The 27,147-nt window shown below is 40.4% G+C and overlaps 1 protein-coding gene across 2 annotated transcripts in view; it reads left to right on the forward strand.

The window, feature by feature from the left end:
* LOC143152708 (ecdysone-induced protein 78C-like) overlaps positions 1 to 27,147 on the forward strand; it is a 172,516-nt gene that overhangs the window by 142,597 nt on the left and 2,772 nt on the right. For both annotated transcript variants that reach the window (XM_076323101.1, XM_076323102.1), the window contains exons 3-4: positions 23,295 to 23,436; positions 25,714 to 26,102. In XM_076323101.1, the coding sequence (XP_076179216.1) occupies positions 23,295 to 23,436; positions 25,714 to 26,102 (531 nt within the window). The remainder of the gene's footprint in view (positions 1 to 23,294; positions 23,437 to 25,713; positions 26,103 to 27,147) is intronic.

Genomic DNA, 27,147 nt, shown 5'->3' on the forward strand with positions numbered 1-27,147 from the left:
ATACGATGGACTAAATTGTCTTTCTTGAACGTAGCCGCTCGGTCGTACGGACAATGCAAATATATCGTGCGTGTGTTTTCATTTTCCTTTTGTGCACGCGCGGAACAGAACACCAACGCGAGTGAAAAATTCGCGGGCGTAAACGCGCGGGAACAAAAAAAACAACGAGGTCGTCGATTCGGTGGAAATTTCACTTTGGCGTGCATTTTTGAAAAATCTTTTTCTTTTTTTTTTTTTTTTGTAACGGTAGCGTTTCCGAATCGATGACCTCGCGACAGAGAATCCGAGTCAAAATGTCGAGTTGAAAAGTCGAAAAGACAGGAGGACACGTATCGGTGAAAATGAACTGGAATTCGAGTATCCTGGTAGCATTACACGAACACTGGACAATAGAATTGAAAAATACACGCATACACACACACGTACAGAATTTTGAAAAACACACTTCCATACAGTGACTAAATTCAACACGTAATTGTACTCTTTACGAAATTTCAATGCGTTCGCATCGAATTGGCGTACGTCCGTTAATTTACCTTTTTCTCGTTGTTAATTGCTCGTGGAAACGAAACTCGGCTACGCGTAGAAACGATCGAAACGCAGCGTCGTTTTTGGAGCGAGAATTTATTATTCATCGCGGAATAATTGCAACCGGGGGTTCACCTTCGTCTCGCGACACAGAGAGAGAGAGAGAGAGATGGAGAAAAAGTGAATTGAATCGCGTCTGACTACGCGAAGGCCGTTACCACTGCGTCGTGGTTTATCGTCGAGGATCTATAAAAATGTTTCCACCGGTAGATCCGGAGCGGACGCGGGTCGAGCGTGTTCTCCGTTAACACGCAACGCGTTAATCGTTGCGAACGATTCATATTTAATACGCGGTATTTGTAACGGGCCGTTTCGAGCCCGGCCAGGTGTGCGATTAATATTAAACGGGGTACATTATTATAATTAACGTTTCTCGGAGCGGATCCGTGTTCAGTACGAAGGTATCCGGATCGTCGATGAAACCTAATTAACGACCGAGTCGACCCGAAAATTGAATCGGTCTCGTTAATTGCACGGGTCGTATTCTCGAACAATATCGTCCGCGACTGGTATTACGTGAATTAATTCATTATATCGTGTGCAAGGGAATAACTTCGAATACAGGAGGCTTCCTACCACGGAGCTTCGCCGATTCGCGGGTTTTCCGCTCCGTGGAAGGGTTTCTGCACACTTACGGAGGGTTGAAGGTATCTCTCGGCTTGTCCGATTAAACGTGAGCCTTTCTACTGGCCGCGAACGTCAGCTCCTTTTAAGTCTGATTTATTACGCGACGTTCTACTGTCCGGCTCGTACGTCGAAATTCTCCTGCGGATTAATTGATATGCTCGACTGCAGTAATCCGTAATCAACGAGCTTCGCTTCGTTGAACATTCAACGTGCGTTCCAGTAATCTGCGAGCGTTGAATAATTCCACGTATTTGTTTTGTATTGTTTTCCACGAACCGTGAATACAATTTATAAAGGATTTACTAACTGTGTCAGGAGAAGATTTCACGAACGTATTCATTTTATTTCTTTTTTTTTTCTTTCGTTTTTTTATTTTCATCGTGCACAGATATCTCTTCGGGGTTGTTGTTAAACTTGAACGGGGTTGTTGGTAAATTTAACGTACGACTGTTATTTCTAAGAAATGAATGTTTCGAAGAAGACCGAGAGATTACGGAATCTCGACTCTCGGTGGATCGAAATGAAAGGCAGACGAACGAATTGACTTGTCTCGATGACGATGATCAATTCATTCTGTTGCGTAACGTACGGACGATATTTCACGAAATGTTTTTTTTTACAAAATAACTCCCGTTGTTTGTACGTTTTGTATTTTCGTTTTCACGGTGCAATGTACGAACGCCCAATTCTGGGATTGAAAATCATTATTTAACGAATCAAGCTGTAATAAAGTTCACGTGTAACGTTAATGCCTTCGTTCGGAAATCAACAACATTTCCATCGGAATAAAAGCGTTATTATTGGTTCCTAATGCGTTGGAAAGTTCGATTTGTTTATCGCGCGATTTTAGTTGAACGGAAACGTGATTTAAACATAGAACTACAAAAGTAATTCTCCAAAGTAATTTTAGAATTTTCCAAAAGTAATTACATTGCATTATAATGAACGGTAAAATAATAAATATTCCCAGAGCAATGTTTGAAAGGAGAAACAAATTCTATATTTACAAACAGAAATGGTTCGTTGTTCAGAACGAGGTCTATAAAATTTTGTAAAATATTTCGATTAACTTGTACAAGTTATATCAAACTGATAAAAATTTGGTCCTTCCAACATTTCTTTCCCTCTTTTCCTTTTTTTGTTGATACTATTATCTCCTATTTATTTTTATTCAAGAGTATATCAATATAATTTATATTCCAACTTGTCTCGTGCTCAGAAAACGCCACACGCAAATGCCTGCACCTTATCGCGATATAGTGTGATCAAGCCACAACGATTTTCCTATCCTATTTCCTTACTTACCACTGCACCTCGTTTTATTTGGTTCAATGAACGCGTATTATAAATAAAATATTAGGTTAAGTTAATAACAGCGTGCAGCTATAACTAGCCTTTGCACTACTTAATTTATCTCTATCTGCACGAATCGTACTTTATTTAATCCTTTAATTCTTATCACTCTGGTGTAATAATAACACATTATTATTATTAAATAACAAATATCCCCCTCTGAGAACTCACGAGCTTAAATAATTGTTTCTTCTAATATAACTGCGAAAAAAATTCTCTGTCTCTACCAAAAAACCATAAAGTTCATTCGTTGTGCAAAACCAAGGGCGTAGAGCTTCGCGAAAATTTAATCCTCCACTTCGTACAACTTTCTATACAACAACGACGTATTATCATTCAAATTATAAGCGTCAAATGTTACATTCCTTAATAAATTTAAATAACAGAACATTCTCCTCGAAGAATTTACATACACTCAATATTTCCTCACAATTCTCTATCTCTAGCAAAAAATCATAGAGATCATTCGTTATGCAAAACCAAGGGCGTAGAGCTCTGCGAAAATTTAATCCTCCGCTTCGTACAACCCTCAATACAACAACGACACATTACCATTCAAATTATAATCGTCGAAATAAGTAAATAACGAAAACATTCTCCTCGAGGAACTTACACAAGTTCGATATTCCCTCGTAATTTACCCGCGAGAAGTATTCCCCGTCTCTGGCAAAAGAATCATAGAGATCATTCGTTATGCAAAACCAAGGGCGTAGAGCTTCGCGAAAATTTAATCCTCCACTTCGTACATTTTTACAACTCTATACAACTTACCACTCTATACAACAATGATTTATTATTATTTAAATTATAAGCGTCAACTGTTACATTCCTTAATAAATGTAAATAACAAAACATTCTCCTCGAGGAACTTACACAAGTTCGATATTCCCTCGTAATTTACCCGCGAGAAGTGTTCCCCGTCTCTGGCAAAAGAATCATAGAGATCATTCGTTATGCAAAACCGGGGTCGTAAAGCTCCGTCGTGGAAAGCTCGGAGAAATGCTCGTCACGTACACACACAGGAGCACGTCCCGTCCCTCTCGAAGACTGGAACAAACCGTGTTTCTCTTCGCGGTGCGCCCACGGAACGGAAGTGTTTATTACTTCCCCGCGGTGTTGCGATGCAGTTCGAGGTGCAAGCTGATACAACGTCACGTATCGATTTTAGCAACGAGCCGAGGTCGGGCCGCGGTATCGAATGCCGGTATTATTGACTGTTAGCGTACAACTGGTCGCTTTCTAGTTCCCCGCTCCAGGATATCGGCCGGTGGATACGCGTCCCGGTTGCACGTTGTCGCGTACAGCTTTCGTTAATTAATACCGCCGGTAATAGACCAATAAACTGACACGTTCGCTCGCAACGAGCGGACGACTCGAACGCCACCCTGTCCCGTACGCGTCTCTTCCATTATTTCGGTGCTTCATTATTCGAATGCATTTTAACGGGGTTGGTACCGCCCGGGAAACCTTTAACCGATGTCCTTTATTATTTTTAGAATGCGACTCGAATTTGTCCTCGTAACGTAGGAAAAAAAAAGTATCCATCGAAGGGGTAGTGTGTAATTTCGAGAAAAGACCGTTTCGTTTGTATTTTTTCGTGACTGAAAAATATCCTCATTTTGGAGAAAGGGGCGGCGTAGAAATTTCGAAAAAATCTATTTTTTTTTTGTATTTTTTCCAAGTGTACGCTTCGTGCCCGTAATGCGAACGAAGAAGTATTCTTGTTTTGGAAGAATGCATCTTTGTTAAAGGAGTAGTGTAGAATTTTGAGAAAATCTCTTTTTTTGTTTTACATTTTCCCGAAGTATATGCCACCGAAAATTTCCGCGCGAAACGATTTCCGCGAGTTCGTGAAGTTAACGAAGTTAAAAAATTTTTAACGAAAACTTTTAACCCCATTCTCTGAAATCCGCATATTTTAGAGTGCTTGACCTTATATCTCGAGTACTGGTCGATCGATTTACTTCAAATTTGAAGAGAATCTTCAGTAAATGTTCCTTTATATATATATATATAAAAATATATTATGCATTACATTATTATTAATTTTAACGCATCGTCGAATCATTCCATATTGTACGCGATTCGACAAGACCGAAAGCGTTTGGAAATATTTGCAACGATTGATACTTTCTATTTTACGATTCTAATATTTTTTCAGCCAAGCTTTTCTTCGCATCACAAAGGAAATTTTATCCTAGAAATTGGTATAGTATTGAGAGATTGGAAACCGATAGTACATTATCCATGAAAACGTTGTTTGAAGTTTCGTGCAGTACACAGAAATTCTATGCTCCCAACTTAAACGATCGGGAGAAGCTTGAAAAGCGAAACGTAGATATTTGTGAGCAGTTTTCTCCCAGAGAAGTTTCATCGATTTACAAGTCAATATGAAAAGAGTAGACGTATCGGTAATTTTAAATTGAGACCATTTTTCGAACCACTTTCACATATTCGTGCAAAGCGAGCTATTTCCTTTGCGAAGTTACCGCGTATCTATACATCGGAGGGAAAAAAGCAACTATAAAATTTCGACAAAGTATGTCAGACTGAAACGGGAAAAAATGACTCCCGGAGAAGTTGTTAACCGACATCTCGAATTCTCGCGTTACTTCAAACCGATGTCACGAAGAAGATAAGACGATGGCGATGAGAGATACGATTTTATTACAAACGCCTCGGTGTCCTAAAACTTACACCGGCTCGAGATCATAATTCGAGAACACTTGGTGTAGCTCGTACTCGAGAATCTCGGTTGCCATTCCCGAGATTCTCGGGACAGTATCGAATTTATTCATTCGCTTTTATTTCCTCCGTTACCGAAATAACGTTCGCGTTTAAACGAAAATAGACTCGCGCGAGTCAATTCGCCCATCGACCTCAAAATCTCCAATTCTAATGACATTCTTGCGCATTAATACCCGACTCCTGTTACAAAACAACCTCAAGTGGGCACTTCGGGTACGATAGTTCTCCAAGTTCAACTGTATCGGCTCACCGGTTTCATCCCTTCGAACTGAAACCAGTCCACCTGCACACCAACGAACACAGAATTGCACGTGTCAATTGAAAACACCACTCGACGATCTACTTCGCTGCATCCCAAACCGAACCGTATCGAGACCCAATTTCGATAAAAATTTCTTGGTCCGTTTCTGAAAGAGTTTCGATCGACAACTCTGGGATTCAGGTTGCACGATGCTCTACTGTTTGTTAGAAACTCGATGCAACTCACTGCGACGTCGACGAACCGAAAAAATTGATCCGTGTGACACCTAGTTCTCGAAACTCGGTACCAACGAATCGACAACTTGGGATCTTTGCGACTCGTGATTTATGAAACTCGAGTTTACGTTAGAAACGAGTTGACAGCGATGATTTGGTATTTCTGTGATCGATGGTTTGTGAAACTTGGCACCGAAGAGTCGACCGCGATCATTTAGGATTTCTGTGACTGAATCGACTTAGAAATTGTCCAATGATCTATCTGGAATCTGATTTCAATATCCTCGATTTGTAGAACCGCGTAAAAATGATCTTATATTCACCAGACTCGATAAAGAAGACCCCAAATACTCCGGAATACTGTTAACTGTTTGATTCTCCCTTCAAGCTGGAGAAGTTTGTATGTTTTATCATTTTGAACATTCTTGTTCTAATCATCGATGGTTAAAAACAGTGCAAAATCTTCGTTCTCTAAACTGTGCTGTGAGTTGAAAAAGAAAAAAAATAGAAAATATTCCTCTAAGTTGTAGCGAGCTCAAAAAGATATGAATCACAGCTTCAGAGGAAAGGACGTAGAATCCAATAGCTACGACCCCAAGCTCGTGAGAGCAAATATAATCCACTGAGACAGGTATCGTAGGGAACGAGAAAGATCACTCCCGGGTTAAGTGGATATGCTACCATGAGTAAGTAGAATGTGGACAGTCGATTGATTTTTCCTTTGTAACGGGCTTTGCAAGGATTGGCTGAAACGTCCAATCCAATAAGACTCACAATTCCATCTAGAGTTTTCCTATCTCTTTAAAATATCATTAACGATGAGTCTTCCGGGTCTGGTGTCGTCCGTATTGATACTAACCTGTTCGAAATCATCGCTCCCACAGGTCTCGTATCGTCTATGTTGGGACTAAAATGTTCAACATCGTCGATATTAGATTCCTACAGGTCCAATATCGTCTCTGTTGGAACTGACATATTCGTCATCATTCGTGTCAGGTTCTCGCTGGTCCCCATATGGACTATATTGGAACAAACACGTTCAAAATCGTCAGTATCGGGTTCCCACAGGTCTCATATCGTCTGTATTGAAACTAACGCATCCAAAATCATCGATCCTAGTTTCCCACAGGTCCCATATCACCTGTATTCAAACTAACGCATCCAAAACCATCAATCCTAGTTTCCTACAGATCCCATATCGCCTATATTCAAACTAACGCATCCAAAATCATCAGTCTCTTCTTCCCACAAGCTCCCTAACACCCATATTACACCAACTCGTTCCAAACCATCGCTATCAGGTTCCCACACGGTCGATATCGTCCTCTAGGTATCCGAGGACTCTACCCTGTCGTTTATCCCGGACCCAATGCAACCTGTGTCGCAACTATCGCGTCCAACAGGTCCGAGATGATGCATATTGCGTTCGGTAAGTCCGCGGCCGCCCGCACCCGGTTTCTCGTGCTAGTCAAGGATCAACGTACCAGGTCGTCCGTAGCGTGTTCCGTGCGTTCAAGATTGTCAGTCTCGTGTCCAACGGATCCAGGGGCTTTCGCACGGGACACCGTAGATCCAAGAACGTCGGGTTCCACCGTCAGGCGTTAAGCCCGAGCCGTCCCTTAATGTATTCCGTCGGGGCCGGATCGGTTCGTACAACCGGGATGCAGCGATACAACGCGAATCGGGACGATCGGAAAAAAGCAACGATCCGTGCCGCTTTGTGCACACACACACATACACGTACACACCAGTAGTCGGGTGTCGGTTGAAATGTCGTGGGAACGCGTGGCCAATAACGAACAGGCCGCGGTATTTATACCCACGACGACGTTTGTCGGAAGAAGGGATTCCGCAACGATTCTCTGTCTAATTAATCCGAAACCAGGTCATCGAGGAGAGGAACAACCCTGTCCTCCACCGAAACCTACTCGCCCTACGGTTTCTCCCTTTTGTCGAGGCTGCAAAGCGGCCAGGTGGGATCGCTATTATCCGGCCACGGAGACAAACCGTGCGAGTTGAAGCCGATAATGAACGACGGGCCACCCTGTTAGAACGCTGTGTTTGTTTTGTTTTTTTTTTTCCTCTCTCTCTCTCTTTCTTTCTCGATTCTCTTTCTCTTCTTTTTCTCTCGGTTGTCACTCCACGTATTCGGCACTTTTATCCGTGACCTATTTACGCCGTTTGCTCTCTTAACCGAGCTCCAGAATCGCTCCAGGTGCCCACCCCCTCGTCCCAAACCTTTCGATCCGGGGTCACGATGCACGCGCGAATTGATTCGAAAAATCGTGCAGCTTTCACCGGTTGCAAATTTCCCGGGGACGGTTATCGATGAAAATCTCGTCCGTGGATTTTCCAACGAGTGTCGCGGATGCTGGAACGATGCTCTGTACATAATGGTCATAATGGTCCCGAGGATTCGATCGTTTCTTTAGGGAGCATTGTTAACGTTTCGTTTGGAAATGTATCTGTTTGGGGTATTCGATTTTATGGTGATACCGTACGCGTAATTTTTTACAGAGAAAATTTTAATATTTTCAGTTTGTATTTAATTTTAGGAGGATATGGTAAATTTTAGAAGAGCGGTGAATATTTTCTATTTGTATTTAATCTTATTAGGAAGATACGGTAAATTTAAGAAGAGCGGTGAATATTTTCAGTTTTTATTTAATTTTAGGTAGATACGGTGAATTTAAGAAGAGCGGTGAATATTTTCTGTTTGTATTTAATCTTATTAGGAAGATACGGTAAATTTAAGAAGAGCGGTGAATATTTTCAGTTTGTATTTAATTTTAGGTAGATACGGTGAATTTAAGGAGAGCGGTGAATATTTTCTATTTGTATTTAATTTTATTAGGAAGATATGGTAAATTTAAGATGAGCGGTGATTCGTATGTAAAAGTATAAGGAATGTGTGTACATAATTTTTATCGAAACTCGGTGTGGATTATTGTTAGAAAGGAACTAAGATATTTTCGGTGAATATGTACATTATTTAATTTCAGTTCGAAGATGTGGTAGGTAAGTAATGATTTACCCAAGGCAAAGATGAGAATTAAATTCGTCGAATGACAATATAGCGGTGAACTCATCGAAGTTGAGTTCAGCAGGGAAAACTTGTGCGGACAAGGAATTAATTCTACAATTAGAAGATCCCATATATTATTATCCGATGCCGGTCCTCTCCACTATCGGAAGCTCGTTTGATGCGATTACGAATTAAATTATCTAACTTAATGGATCGATGGATGTTAAATCATTTAAACGCTGAATGCTGTATTTTTGATTACACATTATGAATTTTCGAAATCAGGAAATTATATTAACCGTGCTGATGCCGCGTTGAAAATTCATCGAGTATAATCCGTGGAAGAAAGCTTCGCAATTCGCGGATCGATTTTCGTATCGTTATCGATGTTGCACGATCCTTACGTAGAAGTTGAACACACATTACTCGAATACAATATTCTCCGTGTGTATTAATTTTCAAGTTCGATTATTGTTTCTGTAAATAAACCGAAATGTGTAAGTACATCGAATTAATATTCCTTCGCAACGACGAGTATATCTTGTTTAGAGTAATTTCGAGAATGGTGATCGAAACGCGAGTCGTCCAGCGTGATAAATCACGCTCGTCGTTTTTTTCTCTCGATCTCGAATATTTCATCCAACAATTTCATCTGGACGAACCCCTCGGCGTCCAACCATCGTCCCCTGGCCCCCCACTCGCGCAAGTGTTCGACTAATAATAGGTTCGTCGACGTAAATTTATCACCTTCAACCGTGGACAAGTTTTTCCAGGATGAAGTAACCCCTTTGCGCGCATCGGTTTTATCGAAGAAAACAACTTTTCCGCAAGCACGTGTAACGCGTTTAAAATAACAACCGGAGCGAGATTGGGACACCGAGTCGGCGAAGCGCGACGCCAGAACCCGATGGAATCGAGTACGTAATTAATTATTCGATGGACGCGCGCAAAATAAAGCTGGGTCACGTTGAAGTTTCCAATCTATAAATAGCTACAAGAATATCGGAGATCGACCGAAATGAAGACCAATTTTACGACGGTGGTTACACTATATACAGGTTATGAAGCAAATCTGGAAATAATATTTGTTAACTTATTCTCGGATTAATTCCAATGAAGACGGAACGACCAGCAAAATCCACCGACTCGGTGCAACCGATGTTGCAGCTGCAACTGCACGAGAAATATATTTGTCAATTTCTTAACGATCTTCGATGCAATCTTAAGAACGAGATCTTTGTGTATTTTTATCTAATCGAGTTAAAAGAAAAAAAAGGAACCAACGTTTTGTATCGCGAGTAAACGAAATTTTACGAAATGAATGTGTATATATTTTAGAAAGTAAAAATTTATCGAAAGAATATTCGTCTTCTGTAGAATTCTTACACGATTAAAACATTTCTTATACAAATCTCTATTCTTAAGAGCAAGTTTTCTATATACTGTAATATATATTATATATTACATAGTATAATACATGGAATCTATTAAATTGCAAAACCAACGCTCTGTATAATAATAAAAAGATATTTATCTGATATATATTGCTACAAAATTCCACGAAAAATTTTCTTAAGAATTCTAATACTATTTTTCTTCGTTGAATCTCTATTCTCACAATTGTGAAATGTTTTCTTAAAAAACTATCTACCTCCCATAAAATTTCTCGAAGGACAAGTCGATAATGGAGTCAAACATAAACACTCGAGCAACTATCTTCTGTTTCTGACACTCACTTCCCAAAGTTTCGTTCCAGACAGAACGATGTCTTGTTCTTATTTTCTATCCTCAATTAAATCACTATTTCCCTAAACATTTCGGCCTTAAATCTGCAACAAAAATGACCAGAAAACAACTCTCCAAAAATTATCCCACCGATCGGCTCTATCCAAATTGTAACAAATTTATCGGCTACACACGAAATTATCGAAACCTACCCCCGCAATTGCGCTGCAACTCCGATCGCAATCGAACACGTAGTAAAACGTTATCAAATTTCAACCGGTTCTACACCAGCGGCCGAGAATCCGTCACAATTACCCTGCTCCCCTTCAATGGAGGTTACATCGGTCCCGCAAACGCCCTTAACGGCTTATCGAATTAATTTCGTCGAAATAAATTACCTCGAGCCAGCCCCGACCCGCGTCCAGGAATTTGGCTCTCGCCTCGATGCACAACCGTACTAAATAACTGGCGTGCGCACAGACTGGCACACCCCGTTTAAAGTAACACTCGATACCCCGCGGAAGCTGTTCACGGGCACGATGAAAATTACTCACTGAACGAAATCGATTCGAGTGTGGGTGGGAGCGGGGTGCTTGCAACAATTTCGCCGTGGCTTTTGTTAATTATCGAACGTTAATTCGAATGCTCCGCGGTTGGCCCCTTTTGTTGTTCTCGAACAACATCCTCTGGCCTACACCGTCGTTGTAAACTGTAGGTACATCGGGTCGAAGGAAAGTTCTGGGTCGTTTCTACGCGGAGAGCATTAATCATAATACGTCGCTTATTAAACGAGGCGTCCCGTTGGTCGCGGTAACGAGGTCAACCCCGACACACGGCGAAACGCAACCCCCTCGACCGACCCTCGGTTAATTTCGAGGTGTACGCGTGCGTGTACGTGTATATACGTGTACGTATACGTGTGTAGGTGTGTGTACAAGCGGCAGCGAGCGCATACTCTCGGTATATTACGTCGCGCGTACTCGTCGGTAACAATAAACTGGAACCAGTGGCAAATGGGTACCTCGATTCATGGTCCACCGAGCGGTGGTTCACGGTGCGGCTCGAACTAACCGGAAAGGTTTCGAATCGGTTCCACGGTTTCCTGGACTGAATAGTTCACGAAGAGTTCCGTAACTTGGACAACGAGACACCCGGGGAAAATCCGCGGGAGAACTTCTTCGAGAACTTAATTAGCCTCGAGGAATTTCAACGATCAGTTTTTCCAAGTATTTTCGGGAGAGCTCTGGACGTCGTCAGAGGGGAGGGAGGGGAGAAGGGTTATATAGAGGCTTTTGGAGGGATTTAAAGGCGCGAGAGACTCGAAGGATTTCGAAGAGCTGGAAGTGATTCGATAATGTCGTTTTCTCGAGGGATACGATACGGTTTCGAGGCTTCGAAGGGCGATAGTCTCGAAGGTACTAGGTGTCGGTGAGGGTCGAAGGGATTGCGGAGAGAGAAGGGACTCGATCGGGTTGAATGTTTTCAAGAAGTTGGAAAGCTTTCGAAGGTTTTAATAGTCTTGGGAGGATTGGAGATGCTTTATAATTCGATGAGGTCCTTTCTTGGGATACGATAGGGTTCCGAGGCTTCGAAGGGCGATAGATTCTGGAGATCGAGGTGTTGGCGAGGGTTGGAAGGATTGTGGTGCTCGAAGGGATTGGACGGGTTGAGAAACGAGCGAAAGTCGAGGAATTCGAATGTTTTGAGAAACTTGAAAAGCTTCGAAAAGTTTCGAATGTTTCGAAGGGAAGAAAGGTATTGTCTTCTTGAAGGTCTTGGAAGTATTGAAAGTTTTGAAAGTCTAGAAGGTCTTGAAAGTTTTCAGAGTCTCGAGAACTTGATTAGTTGTAACGAATTTCGATGTGAATAGCAAGTTTAAAAGTATTTTCGGAAGTCTTCCAAAATTTAGCACGTCTTGAGAGTTTATGAAAGCTTCTGGAAAGGTTTCAAGGGCTCGAAAGGCTCGAAGCGATTCGATAACGCTTTTTTTTTTTTTTTGAAGAATGCGAAAGCGATTGAAAGCTTCGAAAGACGATAGCGTCGAAGAATAGAGGCGTTGATAAGGATCGAAAGTATTATAGCGTTTCAGAAGTTTGAACGGGTGGAAAGTTTCGAGAAACTTTCGAAGCTTTGTAAAAGATTTAATAGTTTGGAAAACAATGAAGGTTTTAAATAATTCGATAACATTTTTTTTTTTTCGAAATACGAGAGTGTTCGACGACCTCGAAAGGTTATGAACATCGCGATTGTTCCTAAACCGAGAGTCTCGATCAATTTTCACCAACGGATGTCCACGTTGAGGTGTCCCGCGCGCAAGCGTTGTCACATTTTTCAAATGGAAGAAAAAAAAAGAAATAAAAATAGACAACAATCATTCCACGACAAGATCGATCGTTTTCGACCGACGAGACTCGTCTCGTTTTCATTATTTCAAGCTAGGAATACGAACCACGTGAAACGAATAAACTATACGACGTTTCGCGCGCGTTCTCGTTACACGAATTAATTCCTCGCATAAACGACCAACGTGGAAAATTCTTGATCGCCAATTACCGAAGACTAATGCATCGAGCAAGCGTCCCTCGCGAGTGCAATTTATCTAACTCGTTGCATATCGATCGAATCCACCGACGTCTCGTAACGCGTTAACGTGGGCGTGCTTACGATCGTTCGTGCGTTAAAACCCGCCAACAACGACGGGTGGAATCATTACTTGAACAATTTTTCGTTAACGTCGCGCGTAAAGGGCCAAAAGCAGCTGCACCGTGACCAACGAAATTGCAAAACGTCGCTCGGAGGCGACATCGATCTAGCTTTCAAGGATACCGAATCGACTCGCCCGATCGACGATTAATTCTCCCCGTCACAACCTGAATTTAGGGCTCGTAAAAATGTCGTTTGCGGAGAGAAACGATAGGAAAAAAACGAGCTTTCCAAAGCGCCAAGATAGTCCTGTGTAGCCATTACCACGGCGTTTCTGAAACCCGGGTATCCACGCTGATTTATGCGTGCCGATCCGTTTATCGCGATCTTTATGTAAACGTTCGGTAAATAAAACATTGGAATTACCGGTACAGGAAACTGGTCCGTGGCGCGCGGTGCACGTACGCGATGGATTTCGTTTACTCGATAGAGAAATTATTCACGCGTGCCGGTCTATCTGCGATTTTCCGTGGCTGGGAAAAATCAATTCTTAGGACGACGATGATGACGATCGTTTGATTTGTCAACGGGTGAAAAATTCTAGAGTGTACGTAAGATGGTGTAAACAGTAGAGTATAAACGGAAATAGTGCTCTATAAGTGCTTTATAGTGTAAGTGGAGTATAAACAGAAGACACTGTGTGAGCTAAATAATTTATTTGGTTATTTATTTATTTATTTATGGGCAATGAACCCACTGATTTACAAAGAAAGATAAACATAGTGCGTGAACTAAAAAGAAATTACCAGAGATTGTTATTTATATATGAAGATATTATATAAGCTAAATAATTTATTTATCTATTTACTTATGGATAATAAAGTCATTGATTTAGAAAGAAAGATAAACATAGTGCGTAAATGAAAAGAAAATTACAAAAGATTGTTGCTTATATATGAAGATACAACTTCCTTATATATGAAGATGTAACACTTTCTCGAAAACGAGGAGTTGAACGAAAAAATATTGTTCGTTTTTTTCGACTTACTTTTTCTTTACATAGAATTATATTTAATTTCTATTATAATTATACAGAATTTTCACGTTCGATATTAAACGAAACTTCACGATACGAATGAAATTGCAACGAGTACGAGTAATGCACATACGCTTGGAGTTTCTCTAATGGTTTCTTCGATTGCATCGATCTGCGTTGCAATACACGAGGCGAGTTTTCTGAAAAAATTAGGTAGTAAAATTCGAAGGACGTTGGAATATAAAAAAAAATATTGACTATCGGGACACGCGAGTTACGGTTGATTAAGGAAGGATCGATTTCGCGCGGTGTGCAAACAAACCTGTTGAGTAAAAAAATATTTATTTTCTAGAATCGCCAGAATACGATGCATTCAATGGGTATTAAAATGCAGGGAAGTGCAACCTATCGTAGAGTAAAAGATTTCGGATTGGATATGAATAAAATTATCGTGTAAATATCGATCGTTACGAATCGTTGAGAACCGATAGAAATTCAGAAGATATTAAAGTGGAGAAAAATACAATCGATCGAGGAAAGAAACTATTAAAAATATTATCGTATAATGTACAATCGGAAACCATTGGCGTAAATATATTTTTTTAATGTAGAATGTTCCGTATCCCGGAACGAATGAATTAATGTATCGAAGGCACAGTTGTGCTCTTGGAATTTTTACAAGAATTTCGTAGACGCAATCGCGTTGCAAATATACATAAATTTGCCTCTGTAGAACCATATTGCTTTCTCGAAACTTTTGAATAAGGAAAAGCTTCGCATTGAAAACAATTTTCGCGCAAATGTAGCCCATTCGCCGGAATACGATGGAATTTAAAATATATTAATACACGGGTGTAATTTATTGGACGAGTAAAAATATTATGTTCGGTGAACGAATAAATTAACATACCAGGGACATGGTTGTACTCGTGGAATTGTTGCGAGCGTTTCGAAGACGCAATTGGATTACCAATATTTATTTATTCCCATGGAATGATATCGCTTTCTCGAGATTTTTAAATAAGGAAAAGTTTCGCGTCGATTGAAATCTCCGCGCAAATAAAACCCATTCACCGGAATAATATAAAACTGAGAACACGTTAATCCGCAGGAAGACGTAATTTATTGGAAAAGGAAAGATATGTTCGGTGAAAACAACATTTCTGAAGTAAGTAGAGTAGCAATAGTGGATCACTGGTTCTCTGTTGATGTACAGGGTGAGTAAATAAGAACTGTTATCTGAAACGTCTCGTTATCCATCGGTACGATAAGAAAAAAAAAGGAAAAAGAACGTTTCATTTTTCAATTTTTTATGACTTGTTTTCGAAGGCGTCGAGTTGACCTTGAGGTTTTTTCAACGACACTGTACACGTTCTTCATCGTTACATTGTAGCCGATGGAAAAACGAATCCAATGATCGATAAATAAGGTGACCTTGAATCGATCGTGAAAAAATATACGGTATCGTATAAAAAACTCAAGATCGCCTCGATATCTCTGAAAATGTAAGACATACATAATTAAAGAGGAATTTATTCAATGCTCCCCCTTTTGAACACTGTGTATTCCCTGCGAAACGCTTTTCCATCGAATCGATAGATAACGTGATAGCAATTCCTACCGAGTAACCTTGTGTATTTGCTTCCACGAAGACGTATCGCTTCGTTGAAATTCTTAAATGGATTGTCAATTGACATTTTCACGCAAATGAATCCCATTCGGTGCACTAAGATAGAATTGAGAGTACATCACCACGTAAATATAATTTATCAGAGAAGTGAAAATTATTGTGTTCGATGAACGCGAATAAATTAACGTGTCTGGCACGATGGTACATTCGTAGAATTTTTACGCGAGTTTCAAAGACACAATCGTCAATATTCGCTCCCGTGAAATGGTATCGCTTTCTCGACGTTTTTAAAACAGGAAAACTTTCCTATCGATTGAAATCTTCGCGCAAAGTAAAACCCATTCGCTGGAATACGATCAAATTGAGAAGACAGTCGGTTGATTATCCGTAAAAGGAAGATCACGTACGCTCGATTACATTAACGAACCGTGTCGTCGTCTCTTAAAAGTTCAACTCGAATATTCGCGAGATTCGAATTCTATCCGATCACTTGTCGTCGCAACAATAAAGATGTTCAAGGAAATCTCGGAAAGTAAGTCGATTCGGTCGATAATCACGACAAAGTCGTTCGAATATCGTCCGATCACTTTCTTCGCGAAAGTATTCGCGAGATTCGTTATTTAAATTTATATTGAACAAGGTATGCATTATACCTTAAAAGCGGGACCTATTACGCTAATGCATGTACTTATACCCACCAATCGCCCTAAGGAAAAAAATCCCCCAATTATCCAACCCCCTCGATTATCCAACCCCTCGTCCCTATTAAATCAAATAATCGAGGGACCGGTATATATTAATCCATAGTAATTTCGTCGAAAAGGAGTAAAAAGAATATTGCTTATCTCAATCCGTAGAGATTTCTTCGAAAGGGAACAAGAATATTACTGTACGTTAATCCGTAGGAATTTCTTTGACAAGAATATTACCGTATACTAATCTATGGAAATTTCTTCGAAAGGGAAAAAAAAATGTATCTATAATGTAAAATATTATTACTGTACATTAATTCGTAGGAATTTCTTTGGAAAAAAAGTTACTGTATACTAATCCATAAAAATTTCTTCGAAAGGGAAAAGAAAATGTTACTGTACATTAATCCGTAGGAATTTCTTCAAAAACAAAATTATTACTGTACACAGATCCATAGAACTTTCTTCGAAAGGGAAGAAAAGTATTACTGCACATCTACCCATAGGAATTTCCTTGAAAAGAAATATTACTGTGTACCAATCCATAATAATTTCTCCAAAAAAAAGAAAAGAAATATTACGTTCGGTGAAAACAACATTTCCAAGCAAGTAGAGTAGCAATAGTGGATCACTGGATCTCCGATAAAATATATATAGCCCGGAATTCAAGAATATATCTAAAGTGGAAAGGGAGGGGAGGGTGTACAACGCGTAACCGCACCTACTTCCTATACCCCACATTCTCGCCTTATCTGTTTCAACGTTGGAACAATTTCCTATGCATCTGAAATCGCGGGTTTCTCTTAATCAGTTTCGCGCCCTAATACGGCCGCGCACGGACCCGTGCGATAAGAGTATACCTGCAACCCGGGGTAATTACGAGATAACCAAGAACGGTTATCTGTCCCGGCAGACTCACCGCCACAGTCCTTGTATACGACGTCGAGGATCAATAAGCTCGCGAAACTTCCGAAAGTCGGTGTTACGGAGCGCGCGCGTTATCAAGCGGACTCTCACGGGGGGGATTCTGCGTACGGAGGGGAGCTGGGGGAAAAAGAAATTGAAAGAAAAAAAAAAATGAAAGAAAGAAAGAAAGAAAGAGAGAGAGAAAGAGTGTCAGCGATCTCACCGACTTCCTGGTCGCGTGCACACGGGATCATGAGTCACGAACGACCGATATCCTGGCGTCAGGTAGCGCCGAGAGATCGGACCTCTCTTATCTGCCCCAAGTAGGAAGCGAATCTCGCGTAATTAATTTTAAGCCGCTGGCTGCTGCAACGCCGCCGTTGCGAGAGCTCTCGGTTGTTCCCCGTCCCCTTTCATTTCTGAGTCGATTACCATCCCAGCCGCGTAGGATCCGAATTATCTCGAGTGTTTCCTCCTGGCTGACGAATTCCCCGACGGAGATAACATCGTATTCCTTTCACACGGACGCGTACGAAAAGGTGGAGGATCAGGGTGGGGAATTAAAAACGACGACGCGCCTGGAACGACGAAACTGTGGCTAACGATCGCGCAACGGTATCGATATTTTTTTCATCCCGCCGATGGCTCGAAGAAAATTGAAATCGAGATATTTAGAGATTTAACGAATACGTGGTTACATTTTGGTGGAGTGGAGAAGGGTTGAGATTTCGTCGCAGGAAATGATTTATATTTTTTTCGTTCTTTTTTCTCGATGATATCTACGACGAAAGAAATTGAAATTAACGAATATGTGGTTACCTTTTAGTAATTACGATATTTATAGGTTTAACGAATTTGTGGTTACTTTTCGTTTGATCAAGAGGAATAAATATTTTGTCGCAGGAACAGTCTTTAACATCTATAACAACGGTATTTTCGAAGTTTCCTACCTAGTAAGTTCGTAACCTCAATGAGTCGCGTGGGTCTTGTCCGACCCATTACGTCCTCGTGCTATTTATTTTTCTATAATTGAAACTATTGCGATAGATGCGATTAAATGTATTTTTTTAGTTCTCTCGTTTTATAAAAAATATAAAGCTACGAGTTCCACTCGGGATATTTTTGATCCAAATACCTTGAATGTATAGACTAATGGAGGAACGCATTAAGGTTAGGTATGTATCTGTGATTGAAATCCCTCCTCGTTTGGGCTTTCACTAGTTGGATTTGCACGCGTGTGGGAACTGGAGAATTCAATTATTTCCCTAATCCTCGAAAAGGGGTGATCCTTCGGAGTATTATTTTGTCAGTTCTAGTGTCAAACTAACTCAACACTTAACACGATGTAGTTTAAAATTATTGACGTGTGACAAAGTAGTCTTACCCTAGGTGTCTTTTCGATATTTTTTATTTAATCTATTCAATGAAATTTATCTTCAACCATATCTAGTTTAATCGACAGTAAAGATTGTATTTTTAACTTTCAAATTCTTCAATTGGAGAAGTTTTCTCGAAATAATTTAATAATTCATAGGAACGTTTAACACATGTTCTGTACCACTTATAAACAATTACATCGCAACCACACCACGCGTGTTACTTCGATACATTATCGTAATGTACAAGGTGTCTGTTCCATCTCGACACGGTGGAATATCTCACGAAGAACCGAAGATTCTTCGGTGATGAAAAAATATTCATAAAAAAGTTATTCGATGCAACTGAATACATTGTACGGTGTGAATAATTTTTCAACTCCCCTCTGCACCGAACATTCTTAAGAATATTTTCTCGATACCATTACTTGCTCGTGAGATATTCCATTGTGTCGAGATAAAACAGACACTCGGTATAAATTAATGGACAAGGAATAGAACACCGTATCTCCTTGAAATCTCGAGTGCAACTGCCGTCAAACAGCTCGTTAGTTGTCTTGTCGACGACTAACAGCTGCCAATCACCGTTTATTGATATACCCGGTGGAACATTGGTAAAACACGATAAAACTTCTGTGACAGGAAAATCACGACGGCTGAGAATTACGATTCGATACAATTGAAATCTGTTATTGTGTACACTGACGTTCAAAAATGAAATAATCTCATTAATTACTTTCCTTCCTTACTTTGGTAACAAATTGCACTTCTCTTGAACCATTTTCTAGTAAATGGAGGGGTGGTTTTTATTCTAGTGCTAAGGTTTTCCTCGACCCTCCCTCGTTTTCGAAATATATTTTTGTTATAATTAAAGACCATATTCCTTTTAAACATTCATAACTTCTTTGACTACTTCGAAAAAATGAAATGCAAGAAAAAATCCATTTTATGAACGTTCCAAACCGGAAAGAAATTACTATCGGATGAAAATTCCGTAAGAAATAATTACGATAAAAAACAAAATTTCTATCTCTTTGCTTCAAAAAAAAAAAAACGAAAAATATTTCATTTATCGTTACAATCGCATACACACGTGTTCCTTTTAATTATAAAAACTTCCAAACAATCGTAAGATGTCGTTACGAATTTTAAGAATACATTTCTTTAAAAATCAAAGTAACCTCTTTCGGACCATTTTCAATCCCGTTCTCGACCAAATTTCGACCAAATGGTAACGGTTTGGAACTGTTCGTGACAAATTCATCGTCCACGGCACGATCCTGCACGAAGAACTGCTCCAAGTTCGGTAAAGTGGAAGAAAACTCGAAGAGAGTTCGCGTTAGGGCGCGATCGTTCGGGTCGCGGTTTTAACATCAGTTTCACCGTCGCCCGTGAAAACGGAAATGCTTTTCGACAGGTGACGGTGGATATTCCCACGAGACCGACGCGTTTTTTTCTCCACCGAAAGGAAACGTCGCCGGGTATCGATCGTGAAGGCGAATTTTCAAATCGGTGCCGGCAAGTGTTGAATTATTTCACACCGCGGCGCGAGTCTCTTTCTTCACGGCGTCCTGTCTCTCTGGGTCAACGAGGTGATGCATAATTCAATTTTATTCTCCATCCTGTCCCGAAGAAAGAATATCAACGCCCAATAACCACGATAACGGGATATCGTCATCTTTCTTTCTTTCCTTCCTTTTTCCTTTTCTTTTTTTTCCCCGTTTCCGCCTCGACGGCGGCCTCGACGAAATCCCATTTCCCTGAGAGGAACAAGAGGAAGCAGAATCGCGAGTCGTGCGCCGCTTGCGAAACGTTACGGGTTCGTAGGGTCGACGAAAAATCGATTCCTCGACGTTCTCTTAAAATATCGACTACCTATTCACCGGTTCCCCCGCTGTCCAAGGTTGAAGATAATATTTATTTTCGAACGTTACCGTGAAAACGAAGAGGGAAGTTTAACATCGTCGACGACTTCTTCTTAACGAACGCACGAGAATTAGACGACGCGAGTAAAGAAGGAAATCGAACCAAAGTAAGAGAAATCGATTTATTGTTACTTCTTTCGAATATCCTTCTTATCGACGAACGTGGAAATCAAGTGTCGGTGAACTAAAGAGAGAATCGGGAAAAGTAAGAGAAATCGAATTCGTTGTACGTTTTTCGTATATTTTCTTTTATTTTACAAACTGATGGGAATCAGGTGATAAGGAAGTAAGGAAGAAAATCGAAAGAATGAAACAATTCTTCGTCCTTTTCTCAAATATTTTCCTTTTCATTGAGACGCATCAGAATTAAGTAATTTTTAGTTCCAAGGTTGGAAACGAGTGTTCGGAGGAAAGGGAAATTGTGGACATTTCAGGTAACTCGTAGATTTAATATCTATCCGAGATATTGTACTTTGTGTCATTTTTTTTTTTTTGTATCAATGCAACGTGCGTTTGAGAAACACAGGAATTAAATGGGCCGAGTACCAGCCAGTCCTTTCTTAAAATATTGACTACCTTCTCTCGAATTCCTCACGGGGTAAGGTTGGAAACAGTATATCAAGCGTGACCGAAAAAAAAAGGATACCGCGAACGACTCGAGTGGATTTTCCACAGCTGTCCGAAAAATTCCATCTCGAGACCCGAGCCCAACGATCCAATTCCGTTTCCCCGGCCGCGGAGTGTTTTTAACAAACACGGGAATTATTGAGCGATTCGAGTAAGTTTGTAAGGCACATTCCGGCTTAGATCGGATCTGTCCAAAGTCACGTCTAAGGCGGAAATTGCGTAAGTTCTCGTGCGGTGTAGAGGCAGTGACTGATACAGCGTTCTATGCGCGAAGAAGTGAGGAACATGATTGGCAGAAGAAAAATCAGTTTCCAAGTTTATTTTCAATCTGAGAACCCGTCTTGTCTTTTTAGAAACGACGAATAATGAAGAACAGATACATTTATGTATGATTTATGTTACGTTAAAACTGTGTCACTTTATCTTTCGAATCTACTTGGTAATTAGATTTTTATTATTGGGAATGTTTGTCATTTTTTCACATATTTAACTATTTTGTGCAAATGGATACGATCCTTTCCATTACTATATAAAAATCTTTGATATGCTCGGACTCGTTGTGGAGTACTAATGATATGGACGAAACTATAGAGTATCGTGCGTTACAAAATCGCAAATAGAAAATACTAATATTAATTTTCCAACGATCGAATACACTTCTGCTTTCGGTCCCCACGTACAAACTATCTGAAGTTTCGACAAATCTACGATCACCGCGAACGCAAGAACACCCCAGAAACTCGACAGTATCGTTCCAAATTAAATCGAATCCATCGAACAACGCATTACAAAATTACAAAATGCAAAATTAATATTCCAACGATCGAATACACTTCTGCTTTCGGTCCCCACGTACAAACTATCTGAAGTTTCGACAAATCTACGATCACCGCGAATGCAAGAACACCCCAGAAACTCGACAGTATCGTTCCAAATTAAATCGAATCCATCGAACAACGCATTACAAAATTACAAAATGCAAAATTAATATTCCAACGATCGAATACACTTCTGCTTTCGGTCCACACGTACAAACTATCTGAAGTTTCGACAAATCTACGATCACCGCGAACGCAAGAACACCCCAGAAACTCGACAGTATCGTTCCAAATTAAATCGAATCCATCGAACAACGCATTACAAAATTGCAAAATGCAAAATTAATATTCCAACGATCGAATACACTTCTGCTTTCGGTCTCCACGTACACACTATCTGAAGTTTCGACAAATCTACGATCACCGCGAACGCAAGAACACCCGAGAAACGCGGCGGCATTGTTCTAAAATAAATCGAACCCGCCAACAGTCCATTGCCCGAGACAGATGGACCGCGAAGGGTTAACGTCCAATACTACGCCAGGACGACGTGGTAACGTTTGTCGGATTTATGGAAGTAATATCGTTCGATGAAAGGGGATTTCTCTTTTCCTTCGACGAGGAATAAGCAAACGGAGGTCGGTGAATTGGGGTTCTCGATGCTTTACCGACCGCCTTTGATGGAAGTTACGCGGTGGCTTTGAAGTTTCCAGCGTGCTTCAACGCGTTAACGTTGCTCGCCGATTTTTTCGAGCATACTTAGACGTCGTTGTCGATGTCGATTATTACCGTTGTTTGCAACCGGGCGTTGAAATTACCGTCAACACCTGTTACTCGATCGTCCGGAAAGCGAAAGTACCGGCGATAAACAAGCGAGAACCACAACAGCTCGAATCTCGAGAATTGTTAATCTTGTATAGGTGGTGCAATAAACGTGCACGGAGAGGCCGAGAGTACATTGTAAGATGAAGATTTCTTCTTTTTTCTCTCTCTCTCTCTCTCTTTCTCTCTTCTTCTTCTTTCTCTCTTTTCGTTCTTTTCTTCACTGAGTCGTAGAACGAACGATTGTTGACCACGATTCGTTGTTTTCTTTTCCAGGGCTTCTTCAGGAGGAGCATTCAGAAGCAGATAGAGTACAGGTGCCTGAGGGACGGCAAGTGTCTCGTCATCAGATTAAATCGGAACCGCTGTCAGTACTGCAGATTTAAGAAGTGCCTAGCTGTCGGCATGTCCAGGGATTGTAAGTAACGATTCACGTACTACGGATGATTACAATGTCGCGTGGAAGACGAGAGCGTGCGTAGTTAAACGGGCTAACAAGTAACAGTTCGTTCGAACGAGGTACGAACGATAAAATCGCGATTGTGTAATATTATTCCGATTATTTTCTTTTTTTCTATTTTTTTGTTTTTTTTTTTTTCATATTTTCACGTCTCGTTCGTCTCTTGGAATAATTTTCGCGGGTTTCTCCAACGATTGACTCTCGAACGATTGTTAACTTGTACGCAGAGTGTTTGTTTTATCTCCACGTTCGTCTCCACGTTCCTAAAATTGATCGTACACAATACTAACACTTGTAAAAACTCTTTCGTACAAATAAAATTATACCTTCGCGAGTATTTAAACGCAGCAATAACAAGATACTCAATTTCTCTTAATATCTCCCGTATAAACTCTCGTTTAATACTCGCAGTATGTTAATTTATAATAATAATCGCAATACTCGCAATTTTTTCCACCATTTGTAATTTATTGAACGAACAAATTGCCGATTTCTCGCGAAGAAAATAATCCAGAAGAATAACGCGTTATTCGAAATTCCGTACATCGACGAAAGTGGAACGCTCGATTTTACAATAAAGAACAAACTGAGTGGAACATTTCGATCGAACTATTTTCGATTTCTTTTCGGCCGATTGCTCGTATTTCGGGGTAAATAACCTTGATTTTTCAATAAAAAAAGAAACTCCACGGAACTCTTCGATCGAACTATTCTCGATTTCTTTTCGGCCGATCGCGCGTTCGTATTTCGTGGTAAATAACCACGGTGTCTTTTTCATTCCGGAATTTCCATTCTCCGTCGACGACGTAACGGGTAAAGTAAACTCGAGTGAAGTTGCGCGCATAATTAAACGTCAAAGTTCCACGGTGCAGCACGCGGCTGTGTATAATAGGCAACCCCTCGGAGCTTCCCGCTCGCATTGTCGGCGAAATCGTAATAAGCTTTCGAAGCCATGCGAGCCGCTTCGAAATGAATGTTACATATTGCATTACAGGGGATAAAGCTGTCCGAAAGCTGGCATCCGGTGCTGTCCAACGCGATTATCTCAAGTACGATACGTGCTAATCTCGTGACCGTGTAATCGTTTTAGAACAAGGATTTTTAAGACGCATTGGATAAATAGAATCGAACGCGCGAAACGGGGAGAATCGTTACAATCGTACGCAATTCTCGAACGATCGCGTTGGTACACCTCGTGAGATGTATTTTTAAGTCGAACAGGGAACCGTTTATCGACTTTTTTCTTTTTTTAAATCTATTTTTTTTAATTCTTCAGCGGCGTATCGATTTCCATGAGCGACGATTCCGTGGAATCTTCGTTCCCAGGTTAACCAGGATCGCCCTGTCGACGATTCTACGTGAAATTGTCTCGTTTACGATAGAAATGTTTCCCCGTTTCGAAATTATTTTTTTCTTTTTTTTTTTATTATTATTCTTTCTTCCACTCCCGGCGATCTGGAAATGAAACCTACTATCGTCCGTTTTCAATATCCGTACGTTTCAATATCTACCTGTTATTATTCTCGCTATAGCTGTACAGAATATTGCGGTTAGAAAAATTTCGAAAGGGCGGTGTTCGTTTCGTAGGTAGAATTATTAAAATTGACCCAACCTTTGTTCGATGTATTTTTTAAATTTCAAGGTCATTCGTATTACTTAAAACAATGCTCCATATTATACCACTGCATTTCTTTTCGGATGACGTTTTAGATTGTTGTATTTATATATTTTCTACTCAATGGTTCCATTATCCTAATATTACGAACGATGCTCATTTTTATATTTTTCCTCAAACAATCACCCTAACATCACGAACAATGGTTATATTCATACTTTTTCTTACACGATAACTCTAACATTATGGGTTAAGTGTACTCTAACATCAAGGGTGATGATCGTTTTTATATTTTTTCTTTCACGATTACTCTATCACGAATGGTGGTCACTTTTATATTTTCTCTTACGTTTATATATTCTTTCTTACACGATAACTCTAACATTATGGATGGCGGTCATTTCTGTATTTTTTCTTACACGATTACTCTAACATCATGAATGGTGGTGATTTCTATATTTCTTCTTTCACCATTATTCCACCATCACGAGTAATGGTCATATTCACCATCTCTCTTACACGACGACCATCGTGGGTAGTATTCTATTAAATTTGTAGTTACGCAAAAACCTTGTCAACATCGAGACAGATTGAACAACACACGAATACCTATCTTTCAGCCGTGAGATACGGCAGGGTGCCAAAGCGTTCAAGGGAACGCGGTCCCGAAGACGCGGTACCGACCACCACAACAACAACGACAACGACTACCGGTGTGCAACAGCTCACGTCTCCCGGCGCTGGGAACAATAACAACAATAATAACAACAACAATAACAACAACAACAACACCAGCCAGAACAACAACAATAACAACAACAGCCAGGGTCAGAACACCATAGCCTGCGTGCCACCGGCCGCGGTGGTGGAGGCGGATCAGTCGGACGCGGACGTGAAACAATTGGCGGTGTACGACGTGATACTGCAGGTCTCACAGGCGCATCACGCTCACTGCGGCTTCACAGAGGAATCGACGAGGGGCATCGTTCGGAAACCGATGATAATACCGGTGAGTTTGACGAATCATTTAAAAACGGTGTCGGAGCAACCTGGTTAAATCAACAGCGGATGCGACAACGCGTTCATAGTCGTTCCGATAAGTTAAAAAGCATAAACAAAATGTTCGTGCAACATTCACGCGATCGATATTGCGAACGAATTGAAAAGCTTTCTTGGAAAAGGACTCGTGAAACGAAACGGTGAATAGAGAGAATTTGACAATTTTTATTTTAGTTTCTTTGGTATACGTAGTGTCAATCGATGACTAAATAGCTCTCTTGAAGCTTTGTTGTATCGGTGAATTGTAAAATGTGAAGCTTTTACTCGCGAAATGCCATTTGGAAAACTATTTTGTGTTCGATTGTACATTATTCTAGGACCAGTACTGCTCTGATCTTAATTGGTGGAATATTAACGCGAAATTTGGGGGGGAAAAGATCCATTTTGCGAAAAAGACAGAACACCTGCCGGTGTGCAAACTTGTCCCTCAAGGAAACAACCGGGTGTTAGTTATTTAGGGACGAGCGTCAGGGATACGTGACACAATGGTGTCGATGTCAAAAGGTCCACCATTTTGTAAAAAGAGACAGGACACCTACCGTTACCTCTTTCCTTGAGTAAACAGACCGGTAGAACGAGACTATGGAGTGAACATTTAACGAAAGGACAAAAGATGCACGTCACAGTGATATTGGTGTCAAAAGATACACCATTTTGTAAAAAGAAACAGATCGATTTATCGCGATATCTTTCCAACGAAAGAGTACCTGACGGTACCTGACAGAAGCAAACAAGGTATATCCTTTACAGTTCTTGACCAGACTACTCGACTACGACTTCAGTTCTTCAGGCGCGATCGTATCTCAGAAATTTGAGGAAAAAAATTTTTAAATATTTAAGAATACCGAGGAAGGAACCATACCTACGATACGTTAATCGACAGGTCCCTAAATTCGATCCACCTTACATAACGTGTTAAAAAGAAATAAATAAAAATTAGACTCCAAGTTTTACCAATGAATTTATACTTATACTTTCATCCTACGATGATCGAT

This window comes from Ptiloglossa arizonensis, chromosome 11 (genome assembly GCF_051014685.1).
Source record: "Ptiloglossa arizonensis isolate GNS036 chromosome 11, iyPtiAriz1_principal, whole genome shotgun sequence".
NCBI classification, from domain to species: domain Eukaryota; kingdom Metazoa; phylum Arthropoda; class Insecta; order Hymenoptera; family Colletidae; genus Ptiloglossa; species Ptiloglossa arizonensis.